Below are 22359 nucleotides of genomic sequence, written 5' to 3' on the forward strand. Positions count from 1 at the left end.
AAATATGAAATAAAAGAAACATAATGTTTGTGAAGAAAATTATGACAAATTAAGTGACAAGAACCAGGAGATGCCTTGAATCGACTGAGCTGATGTTTTGAACGTCCCTCAACAGGAGACTTTATCTTGGAGTCTGGATCTCAAGTGACCAGATTGTTAAGGGCTTGGGCTCTGATGGATAAATATATTCATCCATCCGTCCTTTTAAAGCTTTTCCAAGGTCTTTACACGGAGATACAGTAGAAGCTGGACCATAAAGCCCAGACCCAGTTTACCAAGTGTTCTTAGTCCTCTACTAGGTCTCTACCAATTTAGAGATCTCTCTAGAGAGTCTAGAGAGGGGTCCTGGAGTCATCCTGAAAAGGTGCCTTAAATTGTGGAAGACTTTAAGTCACAAGTATCGATCTTCTTCACATCTTCACTGAACTCAAGTTCAGCTGTATTTCTGTATTCAAAGGCTAACACTACAACCATTTGTGAGATACATACATGTGTCATTATGGGATTCAAACCACTATTTTACATTGGATATTCATTATCAACACACTTCGATTTTTTTGTTTACACATGAGGTTGACTGGGAATCTTTCCGATTGCCGAGTTCCAAAGTGCTTCTTGACTTTTAACAACAGTATACAGGGAGGTAATCCCTGCTAGCATAGTCAAACGTTTATTAAATTTAGAGTCAAACGTTTATTAAATTTAGTCATTGTTGAAATCAATGTGATTATTAGGACAGTAGGTGGCAGTATTCATTAGAAACTTGCTTGACAGAACTTTGGCTTGGTTTCCACCACAGAAAGCAACAAATCCCTCAAGAGACTCTTGGATCCAGATGGTAATCTGGACCACCAAAAAAAAGAAAAAATCTCTTTCTTAAGAACTTTTTCTGATATCCATTTTTTTTAGTTAATTCACAAGTAGACACACAGAAAATAATCAATTAAATAAAATAAATTGTGTTGACTCACTGAGCTATCAATGCCAAGAGTCAGCAGCATGATGAAGAACACAATCGCCCAGAACGTTGACCCAGGTAGAGTTGAAATTGCCTCCGGGTAGATGATGAAAACCAAACCTGCACCTGTGTCGGAAAAACATTTCAGCTTATCAGAAGTTTGAACGTCTCGGGGTTGAAAAAAAAAAAGTTTGAACTCACCATCTGTTGCAACGTCTTCTATCTTCACTCCGTGTTTGTGCGCCATGTAGCCGAGCACGGAGAAGATGGCGAACCCTGAGACGAAACTCGTGACACAGTTGATGCTGCTGGTCAGGAGAGCATCCCTGAGAGACGAGCAAGAAGATCCAAAGAGTCATGTGGTTGGTTTGTACAGAGTCAAAGACCCTTGGACAGTGCGGGAATCTATTTGGATTTCTCCTGTTGTCCAGATCGGATCTAAGATTTGTTTTTCTTTTTAAACTATTAGATAAAATGATTCTGGACCTCAGGTATTACCATTTTCAACATCCTCACTGATTAACGTCTGTCTCATCCCACCCCAGAGCACCTCTGAACCGACTATAAATAATTCCCTTCTTCTCACGTTCTGTTTAGTTTCCCTTCTCTCTCTTTCTACAGTTGACCCTCCCAGACCTCATCGGATGATTTATCGGAATTCTCTGCAAGCAATCATTTTATTAACACAAACATCATACATTGGACGGTGAGTTTTTGTTGACATCCATATGCCAAGGAAGTTGCATGTTGGTGTAGCTGCCAAAAGTCAAGAGGTGCTGCTGTTTGTCTTAAATCTTCAGGTGCAATTTCATGATAAAGAAAAGGGCAGAGAAGAGTCAATGTAAACAATGCATACCTTGGCCATGTAGCTCATATCTTAAGACTTCATATTGGAAAAACAACATATATGTACTGACTTTAGCTCAGCAGTATTTACTAATGCTTAACACTGATATTGTGATCTTATCTAGTAACCCTAAAACAATGTTGCCTGACAAAAAACAACACATTTTGTTAACGTGGTGAAAGGAATGTTGTGTTTCTTCTAGAAATAAATAGTATGCTTCGATTTATAAAATAAGTTTTTCTGTGTTTCAAGTAGCATTGTTTGAACTCGCAACCTGCCATTTGCGGCCAATAAGAAGATATACTGAGATCAACCATTTGAATATATTTTAAGCAAGGACCTTCAAGGGACATCTTTTTTAAACGTTAGATGGTTAAGGAAAATTAATATCATAAAATGTTTAATTAATTTAGCTTTGATTATATAATTAAGAAGAAAAATATTTTAAAAAAACACATGAACACTTTAAAAGTTTAAAAAAAAAAATAATAATAATATTTTGATCAAAAGAATAAACACTCAACAATGATTTACCCCTAGTGGCCCCTGAGCTTGGTGAGTTATAGACATCTGAATTAACAGGCGGCTTAAAAACACAGTCAAATGTTGTAAATTATTCCGAATTTTGGTATTATAAAAACCCAAAACAAATATAATTATTTTAAGAAATATGTTTTAAAACCATTTCATCAGGTTTTTTTTTAACTCAATAAAGCCCTGTTGAAAATTGGACTAACCAACATTTATCAATAACCTTTCAATGATTTATCATATTTTCATTGAAATCTACAACTCATATATATCAAGTTTCTTCACATTCTTAGTGTAAGTATATACTTTATTGAATATTGTTTTGATTGGTTAAGCACTTTGTGACCCTGGTCTGGAAAAGCGCTATACAAATAAAAATTAATTACTTAATTACATTTTAATAGTATTATTGTTGTTATTTAAAGACTTGCATCGCTTCGTACTATAACATTTCCATTTTTGTTGCACATTTTGCTGATTCTAATGCGTCCTTCAGTGTCAACGATGAAGTTAAGAGTATCTTACAAATAGTAAGACTTGAAGATGCCATCTGTGATTGGCCGTTTCAATCCATTCACAGTTTGAGATATGAACTTAGCAACGGATCATGAGGTAAGATTAAAAGGTAATGATTTGAAAAACTGATGTGGAAAAAGCAGAGAGAGAAAGAAGAAGAAATAACGTTGACATCTGTCCTAGCTTCGGTCTTTCAACTGAGCTGTAATTTAACCCGAGATCTAGAGTCCAACATGCTGATTCTCATTGATGCTGACATTCGTCATTGACCTTTGGAAAAACAAACGCCTCCTTTCACATTACAAATCCTGAACTAAGGAGGTACGGTTGAGGTGTGAGAATATTGGTGGAAATGAGCCGGGACAGGAGGAGGACGTTTTTTTTGTTCTAATATGACAGAACAATAAGAGTATGAGTCGACCGTTGATAATTCTTTTAATTGAACCTGCTGGTAGAATCTGAAGAATGTCTGCCAGCGTCATTTACAGGCAGGATATTTCTTCCTGGTCCAACTTAAATATCAGACACATTAAGGGGAGAAAAATGGGTCAAAGAAACAGTGACGTACCTGTAACAGTTGTTGTCAAATTTGTTGTAGCTGGCGAATGCGATGAGGACTCCAAACCCAGCTCCTAGCGAGTAAAATATTTGGGTGGCTGCGTCGATCCACACCTAAGAAATAAAAACATATTAAAAATGATTAAATAAAAGCTTCAACTCACCCACTGTTTGATACATCCAACATAATTACGTCATAACTTTGAAAGATCACTTTTCAAAATTTAAAACAACGTTTTTTAACTTGTAGAGATAAATAATCCAAGTTTTATAAGGTGAAGAAAAAACATTAAATGATCATATTTGTCAATAAAAAAACACATCCTGCAGACACAAGTGGGAATAATGTTTTTTCTCTGTAAATTTTGTTTTCTGCATCGTTACGCTGAACCCCTCCAAAAATCTTAATATTTCCATTGTTGGTTGTAATCGTAAAGATATATAAATCTAACTTAAAATGTGTATTCTTTTATTTTATAATGAAATTACTACATAAAAAACAATACGTAAAGAACCACAAAGTTCTTGCTTTGAGAAGAGAAACAAAACTGCACCGTGATGCATTCAGGGAACTTTGCAAATCAGGAATTAATTAAGATTCGATATACTAGAGGTCCCCAACCAACAGGCATGGGGGCAAAAGCTGTATTTAATAAACAAACAAAAAAATTATAGTTTTGTTTGTATTGATTATTACCGTCTGAAAGTTGTTTGCAAAATATTCATATTCAGAAAAAATTGCCTTGACAAGTCAAGATGTTCGTTTTCTGTGACGTCTACTCCAAAGATACGCCTGTAACGAGCATCAATATAGGATTTGTGTGAGTACACAGATCAAATTACTGGATTGAATCTGATGTAACCTCGGCCCCCAACAGGGCTGGTGGGAAAATGACATTGGACGAAATGCAAAGATCACAACGGGAGCTATCGGTGGGAGAGTGAAGTCATTAACTAACACAGTCAAACAACTAAAGCCTTCAATGATTTGATCTTGTTCTGAATATTTTTGACCAAGTCCTCAATAAAGGTTGGACATAAAATACGTTTGGTGGCTCAAATTTGAAATGTTGCTAAATTTTTATGTGATTATTTGGTCTGTTATACAAGTATTTCAGACCGCTGAGAATCAAATCATTCAGTCTATGGTTACTTTTTATTTTAATCTAACGACGATGTTAAATGGCTAGCTGCGGGTGACTTTCAGTTTTCTGTTGATTTGTAGTCTGACCTCTAGATTGTTGAGCCTGTTCAAGTCGATGTGAAGGTACGCTCTGATGCCGTCCATGGATCCCGGGAGAGTGATTCCTCGGATCAGCAACACAAACAGGACGACGTACGGCATCGTGGCTGTGATGTAAACCACCTGTAACAGTAACATTTATGTCATAAAACAATCACCACAGAGCAGTTTCTTAGCTTTTCAGTAATGAGTTCTGTACCTTTCCGGAAGATTTGACTCCTTTCCAAAGGCTGAAGTAGAGAATGAAGACCACAGCTACGAGGCACAAGGTCAGCTCCCAGCGTGGAAGACCGAGGTCATTGATGCCTCTACTCTCATGGAGGTGCAGTACGCCTCGCCTGAACACAGACAAACATAATTTTGTGTTAGAAAGTTCAATTGTTCAACATGTTACCCATACCTTTAGCATCACATTGCACAGTTTAGGTTGGAACAAAGGTGAAATTTGACATGTTTCTGGTTCATGTCACCTTGGAGCCCCTTGTTTATTTATATTTATTGTTTGTCTTATTGTCCTCAGCACTTCTGGAGCATTCTTTTGGATACACTTTAAAGTGTCTTGTGAAAACTCGGAAGACTCTTATTTACTGATGGTTATTCTTGAGCCTGTGCTACCAAATTTCGAGGCGTGTCCTTCTTCGTTTACTGGAGTTAAGGGAACACAATCTTAGTTTTGTTGAATACTTTTGGAAAGCCACCACATATATTAAGCCACTGGCTTTCACCACGACCTTGAACTGTACTTCTGGGTTGAGTATCGGGGGATAACCTCCCAAATTGTTACCCTTGTGACAGGGTCAGGGTTAGAGAAAGACTAATCTGTTCTTGGATTAGACCGTTTGATGACAAACATCTCAAAGGTCAACTAATGTGTTGATTTAAGTGGGTCTTAAACAGATGTTGGACTCTATTGTATCATCAGTGTCTGTCTGTTAAAAAAAACTATATTTTCATTGAAATATTTACATTAGAAAACAATCTTAAGCCGTGCCCACTGAAAACATTTGTTTTTTTTCTGGAGATTAAATCTTGTTTACCAAAACTAAACCTACACTGCTGTGATTGCTCAAACATCAAGGTCACCACGCATCATTAATCCCAAAAGTCCTACAGGGGACTCGCTCTATAAACAAAGCGGGGGCGTGATTACAGCTGGCTGGAGGAGGATTGAATTACAATCTATTATTACGTCATAATGGACTCCGCTCTCGTAACCTCTCCTTGGCCCAGATTTCAGTACTGCCCATAAATTCAAAACATGGTCATGATGAGGGACTTACTGCATCTTGGAGAGGAAGACTTCAACATTTGAAACATGTGAGTGAGTCAGGCAACAGAAATCATTCTTACCCCATTCTTTAATGCCTTCATAAAACATGATTTGTCAGGATAATAAAAATAGTGAACATAGGTATATTGGCTATAGTAATAGTACATTAATAATATTTCAATGTTTTTTCTGTCTGTAATTTTTGTTTTTTAAGACATTCTTTTACAAGATTTTGCAGTTTTTTTCCTCAATTAATGAGCCCGGCTTGGCTTGACTTGACATGTGTTGTAAGTCTTTACGTATTTGGCATCACTCGGAGCTGGAATATGTTCTCTTTACGATCTTCTATGGAGTCCAACAGTTCAACAAGTCCTACTAAATTATTTTCCTGCTGAGCTTTAAATAATGGCTTCTGAATGAAGGTGAGCGTTCCAAAGTGCAAGCGCTTATTCGTGACGCAATTATAGAAGCAGCGATGGATTCGTCTCTTCCTTCCTCACTCTAAATTATTGCTTCCAGCTGAGGAGAGTTGAGGAAATGAGGCATTCAGCGTGCTCTTACAATAGAAGATTGGGGGGGAGTTCAAGTGCTGTTGCCATTGAGGTCATGTGTTGCGGGATTTCTGAAATGTCACCTAGCTCGGAGGTTACATTGTATTTGTCAAATTAAAGAAAGGCAAAGGTCAGAAATCAGATTATTTATGTCATGTTGTCTGGAAAGCAGTGGTTATTGATTAAAAGAATAGGTAATACATATATTTTCAGTTTATCGCACTTTAGCTCAATGGTAAAAGGATTAAAGACTGGTTGTGGGAAGCGCTAGTAGAGTCCATTTCTTTTGTTCAATAAATTTAAAAATACACGTTGAGAGGAGACAGATAATCTGGTTTAGGAATCGGATTATGATTCTGTCTGGATGATGTGTTCAGGGTCTCAACAGCAGGTAGACCTAGGGCATGCTTTCTTAGCTTCCCTGGGAACAACTTGGTAAAGTAATGGATGATGTACTGGGGGAAAGAAAAGTATTTGCCTCCCTGCCGAAAACTGCTGCAAACAGGACCCCTGGATAAGTGAAATACTAAAAAGGCTTTGTTCATAGTTGGCACAAATGGTGAATAATCTTCTCAGCAACTCTACTCTTCAAATTAAATTGAATATGTGTTATAAGAGTGCAAAGGGCGGCTTGTTGGCCTCACATTACTTAATGTACCGTTCAAAAATCTACGGTAAATTAGAAAGTGGCCGAAATTGTAATAAATCAAATGAAGTAGATTAATTGGGAGGATTTGGGATTAATGTGCGGGACGTAGAAACCCATCCGGGTGGTAGGTCTAATGAGGGTTGTTATCCCCTTGACTCTTACTGTCAAATGGGGTGTGACCGTCACAAGAACCCAGGTGAAGTCAGTACTTTAAGTGACCAAGAGGTTATGCCTTTCTTGAGAGAAGGATTCTCCAGCTTGGTGAAGGTGAATGCCACTTTCTGGGCAGCAACATACATGTGCTGGCTAGACAGGTAAGAGTTAAAGAAGCCATCAGAGGTGGGGGGTCTGAGGAATCACCTCTGAGTCACTTACAATGAAGAGCTGAACTCTCTTCCTAAGAACATCCACACCTGACAGTGAGTCCCGACGACCCTCTCTAGATGATAACGACCCTCATAAGGCCTAACCCCCAAATGGGTTTTACAACCACACATTGATCCCAACTACTCTCAACTGGTGCCATGCTCCTAGGAAGATATCTACTGGCTCCTAAAACCAGCTCCTTTGCAACTGAAGAAGCCTCTTGGCTGAGAGGTGACATGTTTTCCTAAAACTATACTCAGTCCAGTTACCTCACCTTTGAAGCCCATTTGATTACCATGACCTGGAAAACTGAGAATCTACAAAGACTTAAAGCAATACAATTAAAACTTATCTCACCCTCATGTAGACTAAGGGTTGGGATTCTTTTGAGGGTAATCTATTCACTTTTGGAGTTATAGTCAAAAAGGTATGATCATTTTAAAGTAGTGAAATGATCTCAGTGTTCTTCCTCCCAAAAGACCCACTTAAAAACATCCATATACTGTACCTCCATGTAATAGCCATTTTGCAAGGAGTCTACTGTCTACACTGGAAGCGCTTGCGATATTTACCGAGATTACTTCCTGTCTGCATCGTTGAACTTCCACCACAAATGAGCCTAAATAATTGATTTACTCGAGTTTTTCCCAAACAATTCCTCTCGTCGAGGCTTCAATACAAGAGGGAGGTTACAGACGAGCAGTATGGAGGTATTTGGATGTTTTCAAGTGTCTTTTTGGACAAAGATGAAGACAACTGAGCTCCAGTCGCTACATTAAAGTAAACAAACATGTTTGTCTATAACTCTAAAAAGGAACAGATTACAAACCCTTCAAGATAAATTGAGTTGTATGTGTTCATGGCTTTAACTAACAAAGATGCGTGACTGTCATCTCTAAATGCTTTCCTCCTTAGTTACAAAACTAAACAATAAATCCTTGATTTGAACTTCAAATGGAAGAAGGAAAGATAGTCAGACATTTGAGAGGAAAGCACTTACAAACCGACATCGTAAAATCCATTTCCTTGATGACCAAAACCCTCAGTGTCAGAGGTATGTGAGTTTTCCCCTCTTCACACAATTCATTGTGTTGGCATATTTGTTGGACAGACATTGTAAACACTGTAGTTAAGACGGTGGGTACAAAGAGAACTATCTGTCCCTAAAGACTCATGATGAGCCGGCGGCAGAGACAAAGCAAAAAGAAGAGCAAAAGATCTATTCCAAAAACTGCAGTTTTCTTCAGGAATCAATGTCTTTCTGCAAGATAAACATCTAAAAAAGCATGTTTTTTCTATTCTGAGGTAAGATTTGCGTGACCTGTGACGTTAAATAGAGGAACGACACATGGATCAGATACTCAGGTTGCTTACACAACATCAAGTACATTTCAGACTGACATTCCAAAAGAGACCAAGCATCTTTAAATGTCCCCTTGAGCTTATCTCGGGCTGATAATAAATTCAAAGCGGTGAGGTCTTCGGGGAGACAGATAGCAACTGGAGGACATCAGTGTGTTTGGGAAGAGAAAATTAAAAGTCTGAGCTCAGACCTGGATGTCTTACGCTGGTGTTGCAATGCCCTACGGCCTCTTTGCTGATCTGATAAGGACGATAACACGAGTAAACACACCGTATCTTCTCTCCAAATCCCTTCAGTCCAGTTACAGTCAAACACATTGACTCATAGCATCACTCACATGGATAGTGATGTTTCCACAAACTGTACCGTCTTCCACAGTAAGTTCCTCTTTGCTTATGACTGGATGTCAAAATAATATTTTAACGCAATAAAAATTTTGATAACTCAAAACATGATTTACCAATAAATTACTTGGCAAATTAGGAGTAAATAATTTGTTCTAAACGCTTGTTATCTTTTGGACAGGGATATTTCTTCCTGTGCCAACGGAAAATTAAAAAAAGTCATATATTTGGTCCTTGTATGAGTGAATATACCAACCTGGTTTGAATTCCTGGTGATAAGATCATTCATTTTCCAGTTATGATTGGGATCTTTGTGATTTTGTCACTGATTTTGTTTCAGAACTTTAGTGAAATTTCATCCAGGTCTGGCAGATAATGTGGTCATGTTTATTACAGCAAGACAAAATAGAACTTAAGAATGCACTCTCCAGGTTGGAAGTGAGCCGAAGGAGTGAAATTCGAGTCGACGGAGAATTATAGGATGAGATTTACAGACTGTTTCCAGTCCCGAGGTCACATGAGCCTGTAAATAAAAATGTTGCTTCAATGATTTTTAAGGTTAAAATGTGAAAAACGCCTGCAGTACCTCCAGGATTTTTTTAATTAAATATTTTAATGTAAATCAATCCAGTCTCAGGAAATTAATTCTAGGCTTTTATTTTTGGTGGGAACATCTTTTGGCAGGCATTTTGCATCTTCAGCCGAATGTTTTTACTGCTGAAACATGACATGAATGGAATAACTTCATAAATATTTTTTTTAAATGACAATCATTGAAATTCTGACCTGATATTCATTATTTTTGTTGCGTTTAACAAACCCTTTCATGAAAAATGAAAACAGGGAAAGCTTTGAAAGACCGACTTACATTTGGAAAATAAACTGCCATTTATTATTATATCCATCTTACTTTCACATGCAATCCCATCTGACTTTTTTTGTTTTTTAAGCAGATCTTTTCAAAACACAAGTCCATCACTTGATTTTATTAATTTGATTTGCTCCTTTTGGATGAATATTTACTTCACTTGCTTTTTTGTTTAACAAAAACAGCATTCAAAGTTTAAAATAATTCAAGGTCGATGGCTCAATGTTGCAATGAAATCTTGAGTGAATACACTTGAATGGAATTATCTATACATGTCATTGATCTGCTTATGTAATTTCTTATGTAATCCGTCTTTAAGGAATTGAATCCACATTTTTATGTTAAATATAATCTTATTAAATAAAATAAAAACATGTATACTACATTACTTGTGATAAATGGAATCAAAACACGATGAAAGCACTTGTAAAACACACTAAACTTAATGATGTTTAACTATATGTAAGCTGCTGAAAATATCTGTCTGTTGCGTTGTCTAGGCTGGGCATCAATAATGATCTTAACTCGTTTTTTTTTCGCTTAAACACTTTTCCAAATCATGATCTACCGTCCAATTATGTGTTGACTTTTAGGGAAGTGCAGAGTAATGCAACACTCTTGAAAGCTAGTTAAGAAAATGGTTTGCTGTTTGTTGACATGAGGATTTAAATGTATTTGGCAGGTTTGACTTGAAACACAATCAATGAAGAAAAGTTTGTTCAAGAGCAATTCATCAAGCCGGTTGAGGTGTAAACCAATACCTGGTGTTGGTTTTGAGGATTTAAAGATTGTGGTTCGTAAACTACTGACTCTTAGGCTCAGTTTAACAATTAATCTGCCTTTGTTTTTTCAACATACGCGCTGTTTGCCAGTTGTTTACACAGACAAATCACTTAAAATGAATGTGGTCTGTGAAGTGTTATCATAAAAACACTAACAAAGCAATTCCTGGTTCACGATCTGCTCCTGTGTTAGAGAAACCAATCCCAACAACTCACTGCTAAATGAAAAATTATGAAAAGAGGGGGAAAAAAAAGGAATTCAATAAATCTAAGAGAGAAAAACGTTAAAACCACTGCTGAATGAACTGTAAACCGATCAAACACTTGTTAATGCAGTTTTATGAGGTGTGGATTTCACCACATTTATTTGTTTTCCTCTGGGCAAATAAAACCAGCAGGAGAATAAATAATAAATGGCCACTAAATAAAGTAGGAAAATAAACAAACGAAACAATCTGAGATGATTCCCTTGTAGTCACATTTACAACAATTTGGACAATTTTCTCATCTACTTACAAACCAGAGAGACTTTAATTTATTTAATCACTCTTTAAGTGAAACGTCCTCGAATAGAATTTCTTATAAAAAAGGCTAATCCAAGATTCATCCACTTCATTTCTGGATGAGGGCATCGACGACTCCAAGACTGGGCCTGGTCTTATGAAGGAAACTAGGGATCACCTGAAGCACAGGTATGTTTGGAAAAGGAGAAAAAAAACATTTAATGTAAAGATAAAAAGCATAACGATAACGAAATAGACAGACGAGGGATACAATTTAAAACTTCGTTCAGATGTGAAGTGTACATAGCAATGTTAAACCAACTAAAATACGTGGCAGCACATGAGAAAAAGCTAGCCAATCAAATAAATAAGACAACTTCCATAATTCAAGAATTGAATACGGCCCAATCTTGTTGTCAAAAGGCGATTTATAGGCTCATAAATAATGTGCCATCAGTAACTCTACTGTCATCTAGCGTACCCAAGAAAGTTGACTTATCGTCAAGATTTGATTGTATATTGTCTTTTTGATAACTATTAGTTGTCATTTTTTCTTTGCTTTTTTTCCATGGGACACCAGTGAAGTGAGTCTTCATCCAAATCCTTCCTACATCCAGTTTGAACTTCAGTATGTAAATTTTACATAATCTCTATTTCATCCTGTGAATTTTTGGTTGTCTTTTGGCTCAGCTCTCTCTACTCCTACATCAATCCCACAAATACTTTCAGTGCACCCAGCCTTGCTCATCATCTCCAAACAGGACAGTAAACCCACCACAAACCGATGATTATTGTCTTGGACTTTGACCTCCAATATCCAACTAAAACCATTCCAGGAGGAATGAAAGGATATATTGGTACGAACCCAACCAACTACTCAAACTACCTTTATGCGTGCCTGCCTTATTAATTTATTTCCATCATCGATGACAGTCCTCTGAACACCGTCATCAGTGCACAAAGAAGCAGATGACGTGCACGAATGCAACACTAAAAGACACAGGAACTAATCATTCCTATTGCTATCAGGCTGTTTAATTCTGAATTTGGGGGCAGGAGCAGAGTGAAAGGATGATGTATTCTATCCTACATTAATCTTTGTATCCTTTTTTCATTTCTATCCTTGATCTTTATACTTGCACTTTGTCATCCCTTATATTTGTTCTTTTGTTTGACCTTTGTTCTAGTTCTTGTTTCTATTAAACTTGCTGTACCGAACTGGCAGAAAGGAGACTCCAGAAGTTTTAATAAAGTAAATCTGGACTCGGACTTATATATTGCACAATAGTAGCACTGTTTTCCATAAACCTATACCGTTTATTATGTAATGACTTGCGTGCAGGTGTGTTAGTGTGTGACGTCTCCTCCTCTCATGATGTTTTGGCAGTCTTCAGTGCTCCACCACGCTCCTCAGCTGCCGGTATCAGGAGCACTTGAAATTTGATAATGAAACGAAAAACACCGTCCCACGCGAATTTTAAAGCACGCTTGATATTTTCCTCGAGGCCTGTTGAATTTAACTGGAATTGACCTTTCATGTAAACACTGGCCGGCGCGCCAGACTAACAATGTTTACTTATGTCAGCTTTTGTTAGCACTTACGACTGTAAAGATTTCCAGGGATACAGTACGAGCAAAGTGCAGTTTAACAGGCTGTCAAACCTTCCTCAAGATTATGGAGGATTAATGTTGACTGTATTATTGTTGTGCGTCACTCTTAGCATTTGGGCTATTGTGTCGGTTCACAGGCTTCCTCTGTAGCAGCACAGTCAAGCCAGGAAAGGTCCCGCTGTCCTTGAAGTATAAACAGATAGAGCTTTTTTTTATTGTGGTATTCCCCTTCAAAGATTCCATTTGAACTCTTTGTGTCTAAAGTTCACCCTGCAAACATTTGGATCACACGAAGTAAAACTTTTGTGTTGCATAGAATGTTTATTAAGTGCCATGGCGTTGAGGTGACTACAGTAACATCTATGGTATCCAGAAAACCCCTGTCTTTTTGGGATTCATCTTCACCACACTATACCACACAATATCAGTGCCAATATTTTAACTTTGATTAAGAAGTCCAAGGAAATCTCAGCACTAATCCATTGTGAATAGACCATGTGTGTCTATCAACCACATCCTTGTGGTTTAGGGCATTGAACTGTTTTTGAAACCATTGTTCCCCCAAACCTTCCCCCAATTTCTGGTTTTCCTTTGAAGAAAATGTTCTATTTCCTCTTGTTTCTTTTGGCAGCAATATCAGGATGTAGTGTAGCAACATCATACGGCAGAGGAAGGCAAAGTCGCATAAGTAGATTGACATCTACCCAGTAGGGTAACCCTATTAAACTGGTGTCATATCGGGGACCCTGGAAATCTCCAGCCAGAAAATGTAATGCACACAGAGACAAACACCTTCTCACAGCGACATACATTTTAAAATTCTGAACTACCCTGTGTACTTTTTTGGAAGAGGAAACCATATTGTGGACTACACTACCATGGTCCACCATATCCACAAGCATTTAAAAAAATAAAATAACCAAAAATATAATACTGCGTATGGTGAACGCAAGTGACAAAACACTCCAAGAAAGGCCAACTGGTAAAGGTATGTTCTCAAGGTAGAACTAGTCAAGAGATAAAGATGGGTAGAAGGGGCTACTTACTCATAGTACTCTGCTGCAGGTGTCATCTTGTACTTGGCGTAGGAGGTTCCGTTCCCAAGGACGGATCCGTTTATGGCAAGGGGGTCGGTGCAGTTCTCACTGTTCCAGATGTTGCCACAACTGAGCCAAGGCAGGTCTCTGGTCATGGAGGAGAACAGGTAGTAGAGGGACCAGGCGATGATGACGTTGTAGTAGAAGCCCACGTAGAAGGCTATGATGATCACCGTGTATCCCACACCTGGAGGACCAACAGACATTAGGAGCCACGTTTTTTCAAGATATCACCTTTGAACTCACTTGTACTTGAGTCTGTGATTATATGTTGTGGCTTCAATAAATTTTTTTAATTTAGTAAGCAGAAGCCTTTTGCTTATTTTTAGTATAACTCAACCAGTAGAGAATGGAAACTGCTTTTTGATAAAAGGTATTTGAGGCCATCAAGGATTATATTGACCTGAACATAAAACTAACCTGGAGATACCAATACTTTCCCAGAGTGGATTATTTAACATTTTCTTTCTATTCTTGTTCTGTTTTTGGGCCTCTTTTCCAAACATCACCTCAATCGTAAACAGAAAAATAAGTTACAGTACTCCAAGTATTTGGCAAAGTCTGTGGATTTGGCGGTATTTCCTAGTGAGGTATATCTTTATCAATAAGTGCTTTGATAACAGGAAACCATCAATATATCAACTTAAAACCTATTTGTCGTGATTTGAATAAGGCAAGTGTATTTGAAAGTTTATGTTGATTTAAAGTACACCGGATTTTTTTCGAGATACAAGTCAACAGAAATATAAACAAGTGCAAGAATGTACTCTTGGCTATGAAACTATTCAGATAAAACATGTTATGAACCATCCAAATGTAAAGATTAACAAAATACACACTAAATATACTAATATAATATAACATGTAATACTAATAACAAATACGATGAAAATAAATTGTGAAAAATCTGTATTCGGTGCCAGAGGATAGAATGAATTCAATTATGAATCGTTGTTTTGTTTCACTAACCTTTAACGCCGTGCAGCGAAGGTCATGAGGTTGTTTTGACATGTTTTCATATTCTAGGGTATTGAATTTTACATAAACTAACCTTTGCTCCATTGACTATGGTTACGTTTCCTAATAATCTTTTGGTTTATACCTATTTTTATTTTTTATTTTATTTAGTTAAAAAAAAAAGTGTATCTGCGATTACACACGTTGTTTTTTGTTTGTTTTTTTACGTTTCTGGCATTGACTATACCATTAAACATGTGCATATAGTTTTAAAAACGTTTTCCAAATTCCTGTCGCTAAGAAATGGAAACATTCTTTCAAAAACTGGTATTTTGACATGCATTTCCTTTTAAATAAATACATTACATTTCATTTAAAGCCACAGGTTACAGCTGCAATTTGGCCTATCTGATCTTGGCTGAAGATTAAACGGTTCTAACGGCTCTAATCTTTAACATGTGCTCGTACTTTTCCAAACTCACCGTCACGGTTGCATTTTCTTTACATTACATTTGGAAGATCATTGCATGTAACTTGAACATATAATCAAAACTGAGCTTTGGTTTAACCCTTTTGTATTTTCACAATACTAAACTATATATGTCTTTAGTAGAAGATGGGATGGAAACGTTTTATTTTAGTGCTTACTTTCTTTTAAAAAAAACATATGTAGATACATCTGTGGGTAACAATCTGGACTGAGTCAGACGAAAGCCTAGCGTGAAGAGTTGAGTTCTTCCTAATAACTCGGTGATGGATAAGTAATCTAGACTTGATCCTATTACCATCTGGACTTCATAGGTTTTAGTCTCTTTATAAACAGCTAATGGAGTTCAAACACATTTATAATCATCTCATTCTTGACGACAGTCGACATATTTTTAAAGCTTGAAAGAACAATTACTTGAACGTTATTAACACTGGTTTAAAAATATAGAAACAAAAAGCAGCTTTAACCCTGGGAAAAAATGTACAGTTCACTCCATAGAACCTTCCAAAAATATTAATATGATTAGAGGGGGGCGCCACAATGGAGACACATACCTGTAAACAGATGCTATATCTGGAATAAATAAAACATTTGAAGTGTCTCTGTGTGTTTATACTCTGTGTCAACAGTGTCATGGACAATATTTGAAAATATATAAGACTTAAAAAAAAAGCTTAATGGTATCTATTCTTTCAGATTGAATACGAATACTTATACGATTCAACTCAATTATACATCCTTCAGTCCAAATAATAAATAATAATAAAAGATATACACGGTAAACTAAATTAATAACTCAGGGCTAAATGAAATACATCACAAAACAACAAGGCGACTAAGTAGGGATGCACTGATAAATCCCATGATGCATTGTCCTCATTTTTAAGGATCGCTAGATGGCACTCTTTGTTATATTATATTATGCTATCTTATATTATATTATATTATTACCAACAATTTTAATAAATCCTCCAATCATTTTAAGATCGAAGACTGCCATCTACTGAGCCCCCAAGAGATGACACTGCTTCATAAGCACGTCACTATAAAGGTAAAAAATAGTGCAATATAGTATAAACAGAATAAATAAATAATGTTTTAAATATTGCATACAATGAATGTATATAAAAGTATATAAAATAATAAATATAAATATTAATAAGTTAATTATCGATTTTAAAATAATCTATTCACAGAATAAAGTTTATTTCAATTGATTATTAATATTTGATTTAAGTGACACACTATATATATCAAATGTAAGTTACACCCGTATTTATTAGTGATGAAGCTTCATGAAGCAGTATCATTATATCAAGCTGAGTAGATGTTATCTTGACTTCAGTTGCTCAATGATTATACACCAAAAAGGCTCTACCCTGTTGGCTCTATCTACAGCATGTGGATAATGCTTCATGAAGCTTCAGTAGATAGAACCATCTTATGTTCTTTTTGGACCAGCCCGAGAAAATACATTGCACGTATTGGTCAGAAAACTCCTGTAAAAGGGTTGTGAATCTCCTGATTTTAATTGCTCCTTTAGCTCGTATTTCCTGATAGACTGAAAGTTTTGTGATGGTAATAAAAAAAGAGTAAGATTACTGCACCATATTACAATAGATTTTTCTAATCTGCAGGCCCTGTATTGACCAACTTGTTTTCTTATCGTACTTATTGGACTGAATCTGAGTAATCAGGGGAAAAAAAAAAATGCTAATCAATACCATTTAAATTGGGGTCAGTTGTTTTGTCCGATTGAGGAAGTTCATTTTCCTGCAACGGAGTATGTAATATGCTCGATCGATTTTCTCTGCCGGTTCTTATTCATCCGATCAATACGTTGACAATTAAACTGATTTTTATTTTCACAGTCGGAAGTTTTAGGGAATAACGTGTCGGGAGAATTGAAAAGCAAACAAAGGTGGAATTCAACAGCTTGACGTGAGGATTAGCGACAAGTAACCTGAAATGACAAAAAGGACAAGAACAAAAGGGCAGTGAAGGGTTGGAAAGAAGAAAAAAAAGGGTAAAGGGGTAGAGACCGGGGTGGGTTCAGAGGTGCACGATTCTGGACATCACCTTTAAAGACGGGACATATTTTCCACACTGTCGCTGCCCCTTCCCTGTTGTACTGGCCCAGGGCGAGCTCCATGTAGAACAATGGCATCCCCGCGATGAACAGGAAAAGAATGTAGGGGATCAGGAAGGCACCTGGAATGAGGAGAATAATTACAAAGAGCTCACACCACATCGTATTAGCCATGAATGATGCAAGCTTCCGGGCGTAAGTCGCCCAGCTGTTTTTCCTATAACCACATCCATGTGGACGAGGAAAAAGAAAACCTTCTAATTCAGTTGAGAATGACATTTTGCAACACAACAACACATTATCTCCCCCTAATGAAAAGCTGAGGGCTGTTACACGGAGAGCTGTGGTTTTGACACGAGAGGAGCGTTTTGTCGACACATAAGTCTCTCTCGATGTCACGTGGAAGGGAGGAAACCTGATTTATTAGACCCGGATCATAACTGGATTTAACACATTCGGTTAAGATGATTGTGCGTCCAACGTGATTAGAAAGAAACACTTTTAATATCCACTTCTAATTGGTTGTGTTCATTTTGTGTAATCGCCATCCAAACCATCCATCATTTCCAGTGTTTCTGAACTGGTCTTTCCCCCGTCATTCCCAGGAGCTGCTGATATTTTACTGTCAAATATATCACACCTGTCAGTGTTAACCACGGCTGCACCCTCTTCTTCACCCCTCTTGAACTCATAACTCTCGATGACTGATACTACTCTCATGGCCCGAGGGCCAAATGTGGCCGCCAAGAAAAGTTGGTTTAAAATAAAAGTACATTCATTTTTCGTGGACATCATGACCTACAAAGATGCCAGTGTTTAAAGGTCAACTAATATAAAACTCCAACACTCCTGACTCACTGTCATGTTTCAAATGTTGAAGTCTTCCTCTCCAAGATGCAGTAAGTCTCTTATCATGACCATGTTTTGAACTTATTACTTCATAAAGTTCTCCCCTGTCAGAAATCTGGGCGAACGAGAGGTTACAAGAGCAGAGTCCATTATGACGAAATAATGGCTTCACTCCTCCTCTAGCCGGCTGTAATCATGCCCTGCTTTGTTTATACAACAAGTCACTTGGAGGTGGAGACTTCTGTGATAGGTGACATACGGTGACACACCTCTGTGTTTGACCAATCACAGAAAAGTGGGTGTGGTTATGGTAAACCTGATTTATCTCCAGAAAAACAAAGTTTTTTTAGTGGGCGGGACTTAAGATAATTTTCTAATGTAAATATTTCAATGAAAAGAGAGTTTTGTACAAACAGACACATACTGACTAGAACAATAAAGGTCCAACATCACTTTAAGAGACACTCAAATCAAACAAGATTTTCAATTACAGTAAAAACCAACATGGAATGACAGGAATTTAATGAGAATTTTTGATGAAGAAAGAAAAAAAAAAGATAATTATTCTTGATCAAAACATTGAGAAAGAATCACTGACCTGTGTCATAGAAAGTCTGGTAAAGCTAAATATTGTGACTGAGATTTGTAAAAATATTTTGGCCCCTGTGGTTTTTGACACCTCCTCCCTTTCATGTGTTCTGTCTTGCATAAGAGTGTAGGTGGGAAGATCACACCTTCCTCTCACAGCATATGTATCTTGGAGTCGTAAAGATCAACCCGTGCGTGTCATTATTTTAAAAACAGTCATATTTCAGCGCGGCTGCGTCGTTTACAAAAGTCGTTATCACGAAAATGATCTGAAGGACGCGACCCAAGCGGTCTTTGAGAGGCGCCCGTAAAACGCTTAACAACTCCAAGATTACCGCGTAAAACGGGTCGCGATAAATCCTCCTGTGTCTTGTCATGGTACAGTACGTTTGACACCTGATGACTCGGAGAATAAATCCCTCTGAGGGTTGTAATTACCTTCGGCAGCGCAGAGATCAGAACCCAGCGATCGCATTACATTTTGCCGAAGGCTAAAAGTAAATAGTTTACACAGAATCTGTTGCTGTTTGAGTGACTCTGTAAAGCATTTCCTGTTATGCAAGAGGAAGGTCCATTCAGTGGATCAAAGAGAGCAGTCGTAGTAGGACTGTTCCTCCAACTGGATGACGAAAATAAGCAGTAAAAATTAAGCTTCTATTTAATTTAGCCTCTGTTGAAAAAGGAAATTAATCATGTCGTTTAATTTTTTGAAGGACAAGTTGGACAGTGTCCTGGTTAACCTAATTTAAAATGGGTTTGTAACAAAGATACGATTATTTTTAATAGATTTTTACGCCTCTTCGGATTAAAACAGAACAGCAGTGTCGAACTCAATCACACAAGGGGCCAAAAACATGAATAAAGTTATGATTAAAACTCATTCTTTAAAGCATCAATTTAAAGTATCAAAGTGAAATGATGTTTGAATTTCTGGATGGTGAATCCAGCATCAATAGTTTTGTTTTTTGTTTTCCGTAAACATCTTCATAAATGCTGATTTTTACCCAATATCTGTCTCTTATCTTAACTACAGCATCTTTAAAACGTCATCATCATGATCATCAATCTGAACCGACCACATTTAATGACTTGGCAGAACAGATTAGGCCCCCGGACCTTAAGTTTGAGGTAGAGTGTAAAGAACTTGTAATATTAAAATTAATTAAAACAGAATGCAATGGTTGTATTACTCCCTTCTAACTCATTTACGTTGTGTTATTTTACTATTTAGTACATTTGACTTTATCTTAAATTCAAACAGTCAGCTCAGTGAATATATAATGTTTAATGTAGTTAATTATGCACAAGACTTATCATTTGACAAATTTGACCATCAAATGTGCATAAAAAAGTAAAATAATTGCTTCTTACGGTTTTGTATTTTAATGTTTTATTAAATCATTTTTCACATCTTTACGTTTGTTAGACCCTGAATGAACATATTTAAGCTTCCTTTATTATACATTTTTCAGTGAATCATTTATGTGGAGGGACATGGACATGTAAACAGTCCGGGTTAGGCCAGACTAGGATGAATATAACTCAGCAGTAACTTTGTTTCATGATTTTTAAAATGACCGGAATCTGTCAAGAGACTGGCAACCTTTCCAGAGTGCCCTGCCTTGCCTGCCACCGGGATTTACCTCCTGCCGCCAGGTACCCTGGTGAACTGGGAATAAGTGACCTGACAGCACTGCGGTGGGGGACCTCACAACAAGCAGGTCATCGGTTCAAGTCCAGCTTGTTGTGCTTACACGGGGTTTACAGTCTGGTTTCCTCCCACTGTCCGAAACATACACAAGTCTTCATTATGTGTGCACAGCTCTATAGATATCTATAGTAGCTGGGCTCGGCTCCAACTGCTCTTTAGGAGACCAGGAAAGCACTGAGGAGAGCGCAGACCTCTGCCAAGCCGCTAATTATGGGTTTTGCTTTTTCAACCCTATTGCTCTGTATTTATTTATTATCTATTAATCTACATAGTTATATATATTTATCTAATAAATATTGTTTATTTTTACATTTCAAATGTCCTCATCAGCAATGAGCTCAACATGGCCACTTTGACATTTAAAGTCTTGAGATTTTTTTTAATATAATCTACATAATTGTATTTTATTATATTAAATAAGTCGGTTCTACCAATTTTGGATATCGGTGATTTTGCTCTAACACAGACAAACTCCAACGCTCTCAGTACCTCCTTGGGGGAGGTAATAATGGACCCCATTTTTAAATAATGCCCTAGGTATTATTCAGGTTTATTTAAATAGAAGTATAAATCCTTATTTTAATTCATCAAGATTTAGGTTCATCCAAATACTTGACTTGCTTCTCCGTAACATGTTCTGGCTATTACAAAGACACTGTTTCCATGAGTTTTCCTGATTTCTCAAATTCTCAGGAATTCTGTTTCAAATGTGTCAGTTTATTAATATTTTAGAAATGATATAAAATTATTATTTTATATATTACTTAGACAAATTGATCAACCCTATTGAGACTATTAAAAATATATTAAAAAAGTGCATTCAAAATGTTCAAAAGGACAAGTTAAAGATTTATTTAACTTTAAATTACTTTTCTTTTAATAAAAAGACACGCACATGTTTAATTTTCGGTGGAAAACTTTTGCCAATATAGATTATTATGATGGACCCACTTAAAGAGTAGAATATAAAAGGGTATCAAAGTCTTGCACTTACCGCCTCCGTTCTTGTAGCACAAGTAAGGAAACCTCCAAACATTGGCCAGGTCGACCGCGAAGCCAATGACCGACAGCAGAAAGTCTATCTTCTTGCCCCAAGTCTCCCGGTCGCTGTCGTACCCGGGCCCCACCGGACCGTTGCTGGAGTTGGGGACCACGGTGGAGCTGGTGTACTGGACCCCGTTCTGGTCCTTCACCAGCATCAGTTCCACCTCCTTCTTCTCAACGTTGCACTGCTTGAGCGGCGCCACCGACGACAGCTTGTGTTCCGGCATGACTTGGATGTTCATCTTTGGGGGTTCCGTCTGGAGCTTCGGGGATCGGTGCGTTTAGATCGTGGCGGCAAGTCTCGCTGACGAGAGCGAGAGTTCTCCACCGAATCTACCGCCGACTCCTCATGGACTGCGGGGAGAGAAGCGCACAAGTCAGGGAACAGGTGGCGCGTAAAGTTAGACGCAGTGGCGCAAAAAAAACAAACAAGTTATGTCAACTAAGAAACACAAAAAATCGTCTTTTAAGCCTTTTCAAACATTATTAAATCATCAAGTCTCGCCCATAAAGTTGTGTTTTATTCAAATATACGCGAGGAAAACGATGAAATAACGGTGCGTAAAGATGCGCG

At 37.3% G+C, this 22359-nt stretch overlaps 1 protein-coding gene across 1 annotated transcript in view; it reads right to left on the minus strand.

Moving 5' to 3' along the window:
- slc6a2 (solute carrier family 6 member 2) overlaps positions 1 to 22359 on the minus strand; it is a 35398-nt gene that overhangs the window by 12874 nt on the left and 165 nt on the right. Inside the window, exons 2-9 of the mRNA XM_087793436.1 lie at positions 21736 to 22139; positions 17584 to 17715; positions 14007 to 14244; positions 4853 to 4991; positions 4642 to 4776; positions 3421 to 3524; positions 1160 to 1284; positions 972 to 1084 (exon numbers count right to left, since the gene is read on the minus strand). Of these exons, the coding sequence (XP_087649562.1) occupies positions 972 to 1084; positions 1160 to 1284; positions 3421 to 3524; positions 4642 to 4776; positions 4853 to 4991; positions 14007 to 14244; positions 17584 to 17715; positions 21736 to 22027 (1278 nt within the window). The 5' untranslated portion in view covers positions 22028 to 22139. The remainder of the gene's footprint in view (positions 1 to 971; positions 1085 to 1159; positions 1285 to 3420; positions 3525 to 4641; positions 4777 to 4852; positions 4992 to 14006; positions 14245 to 17583; positions 17716 to 21735; positions 22140 to 22359) is intronic.

Source organism: Callionymus lyra, chromosome 6 (assembly GCF_982586985.1).
Source record: "Callionymus lyra chromosome 6, fCalLyr1.hap1.1, whole genome shotgun sequence".
Taxonomy (NCBI): domain Eukaryota; kingdom Metazoa; phylum Chordata; class Actinopteri; order Syngnathiformes; family Callionymidae; genus Callionymus; species Callionymus lyra.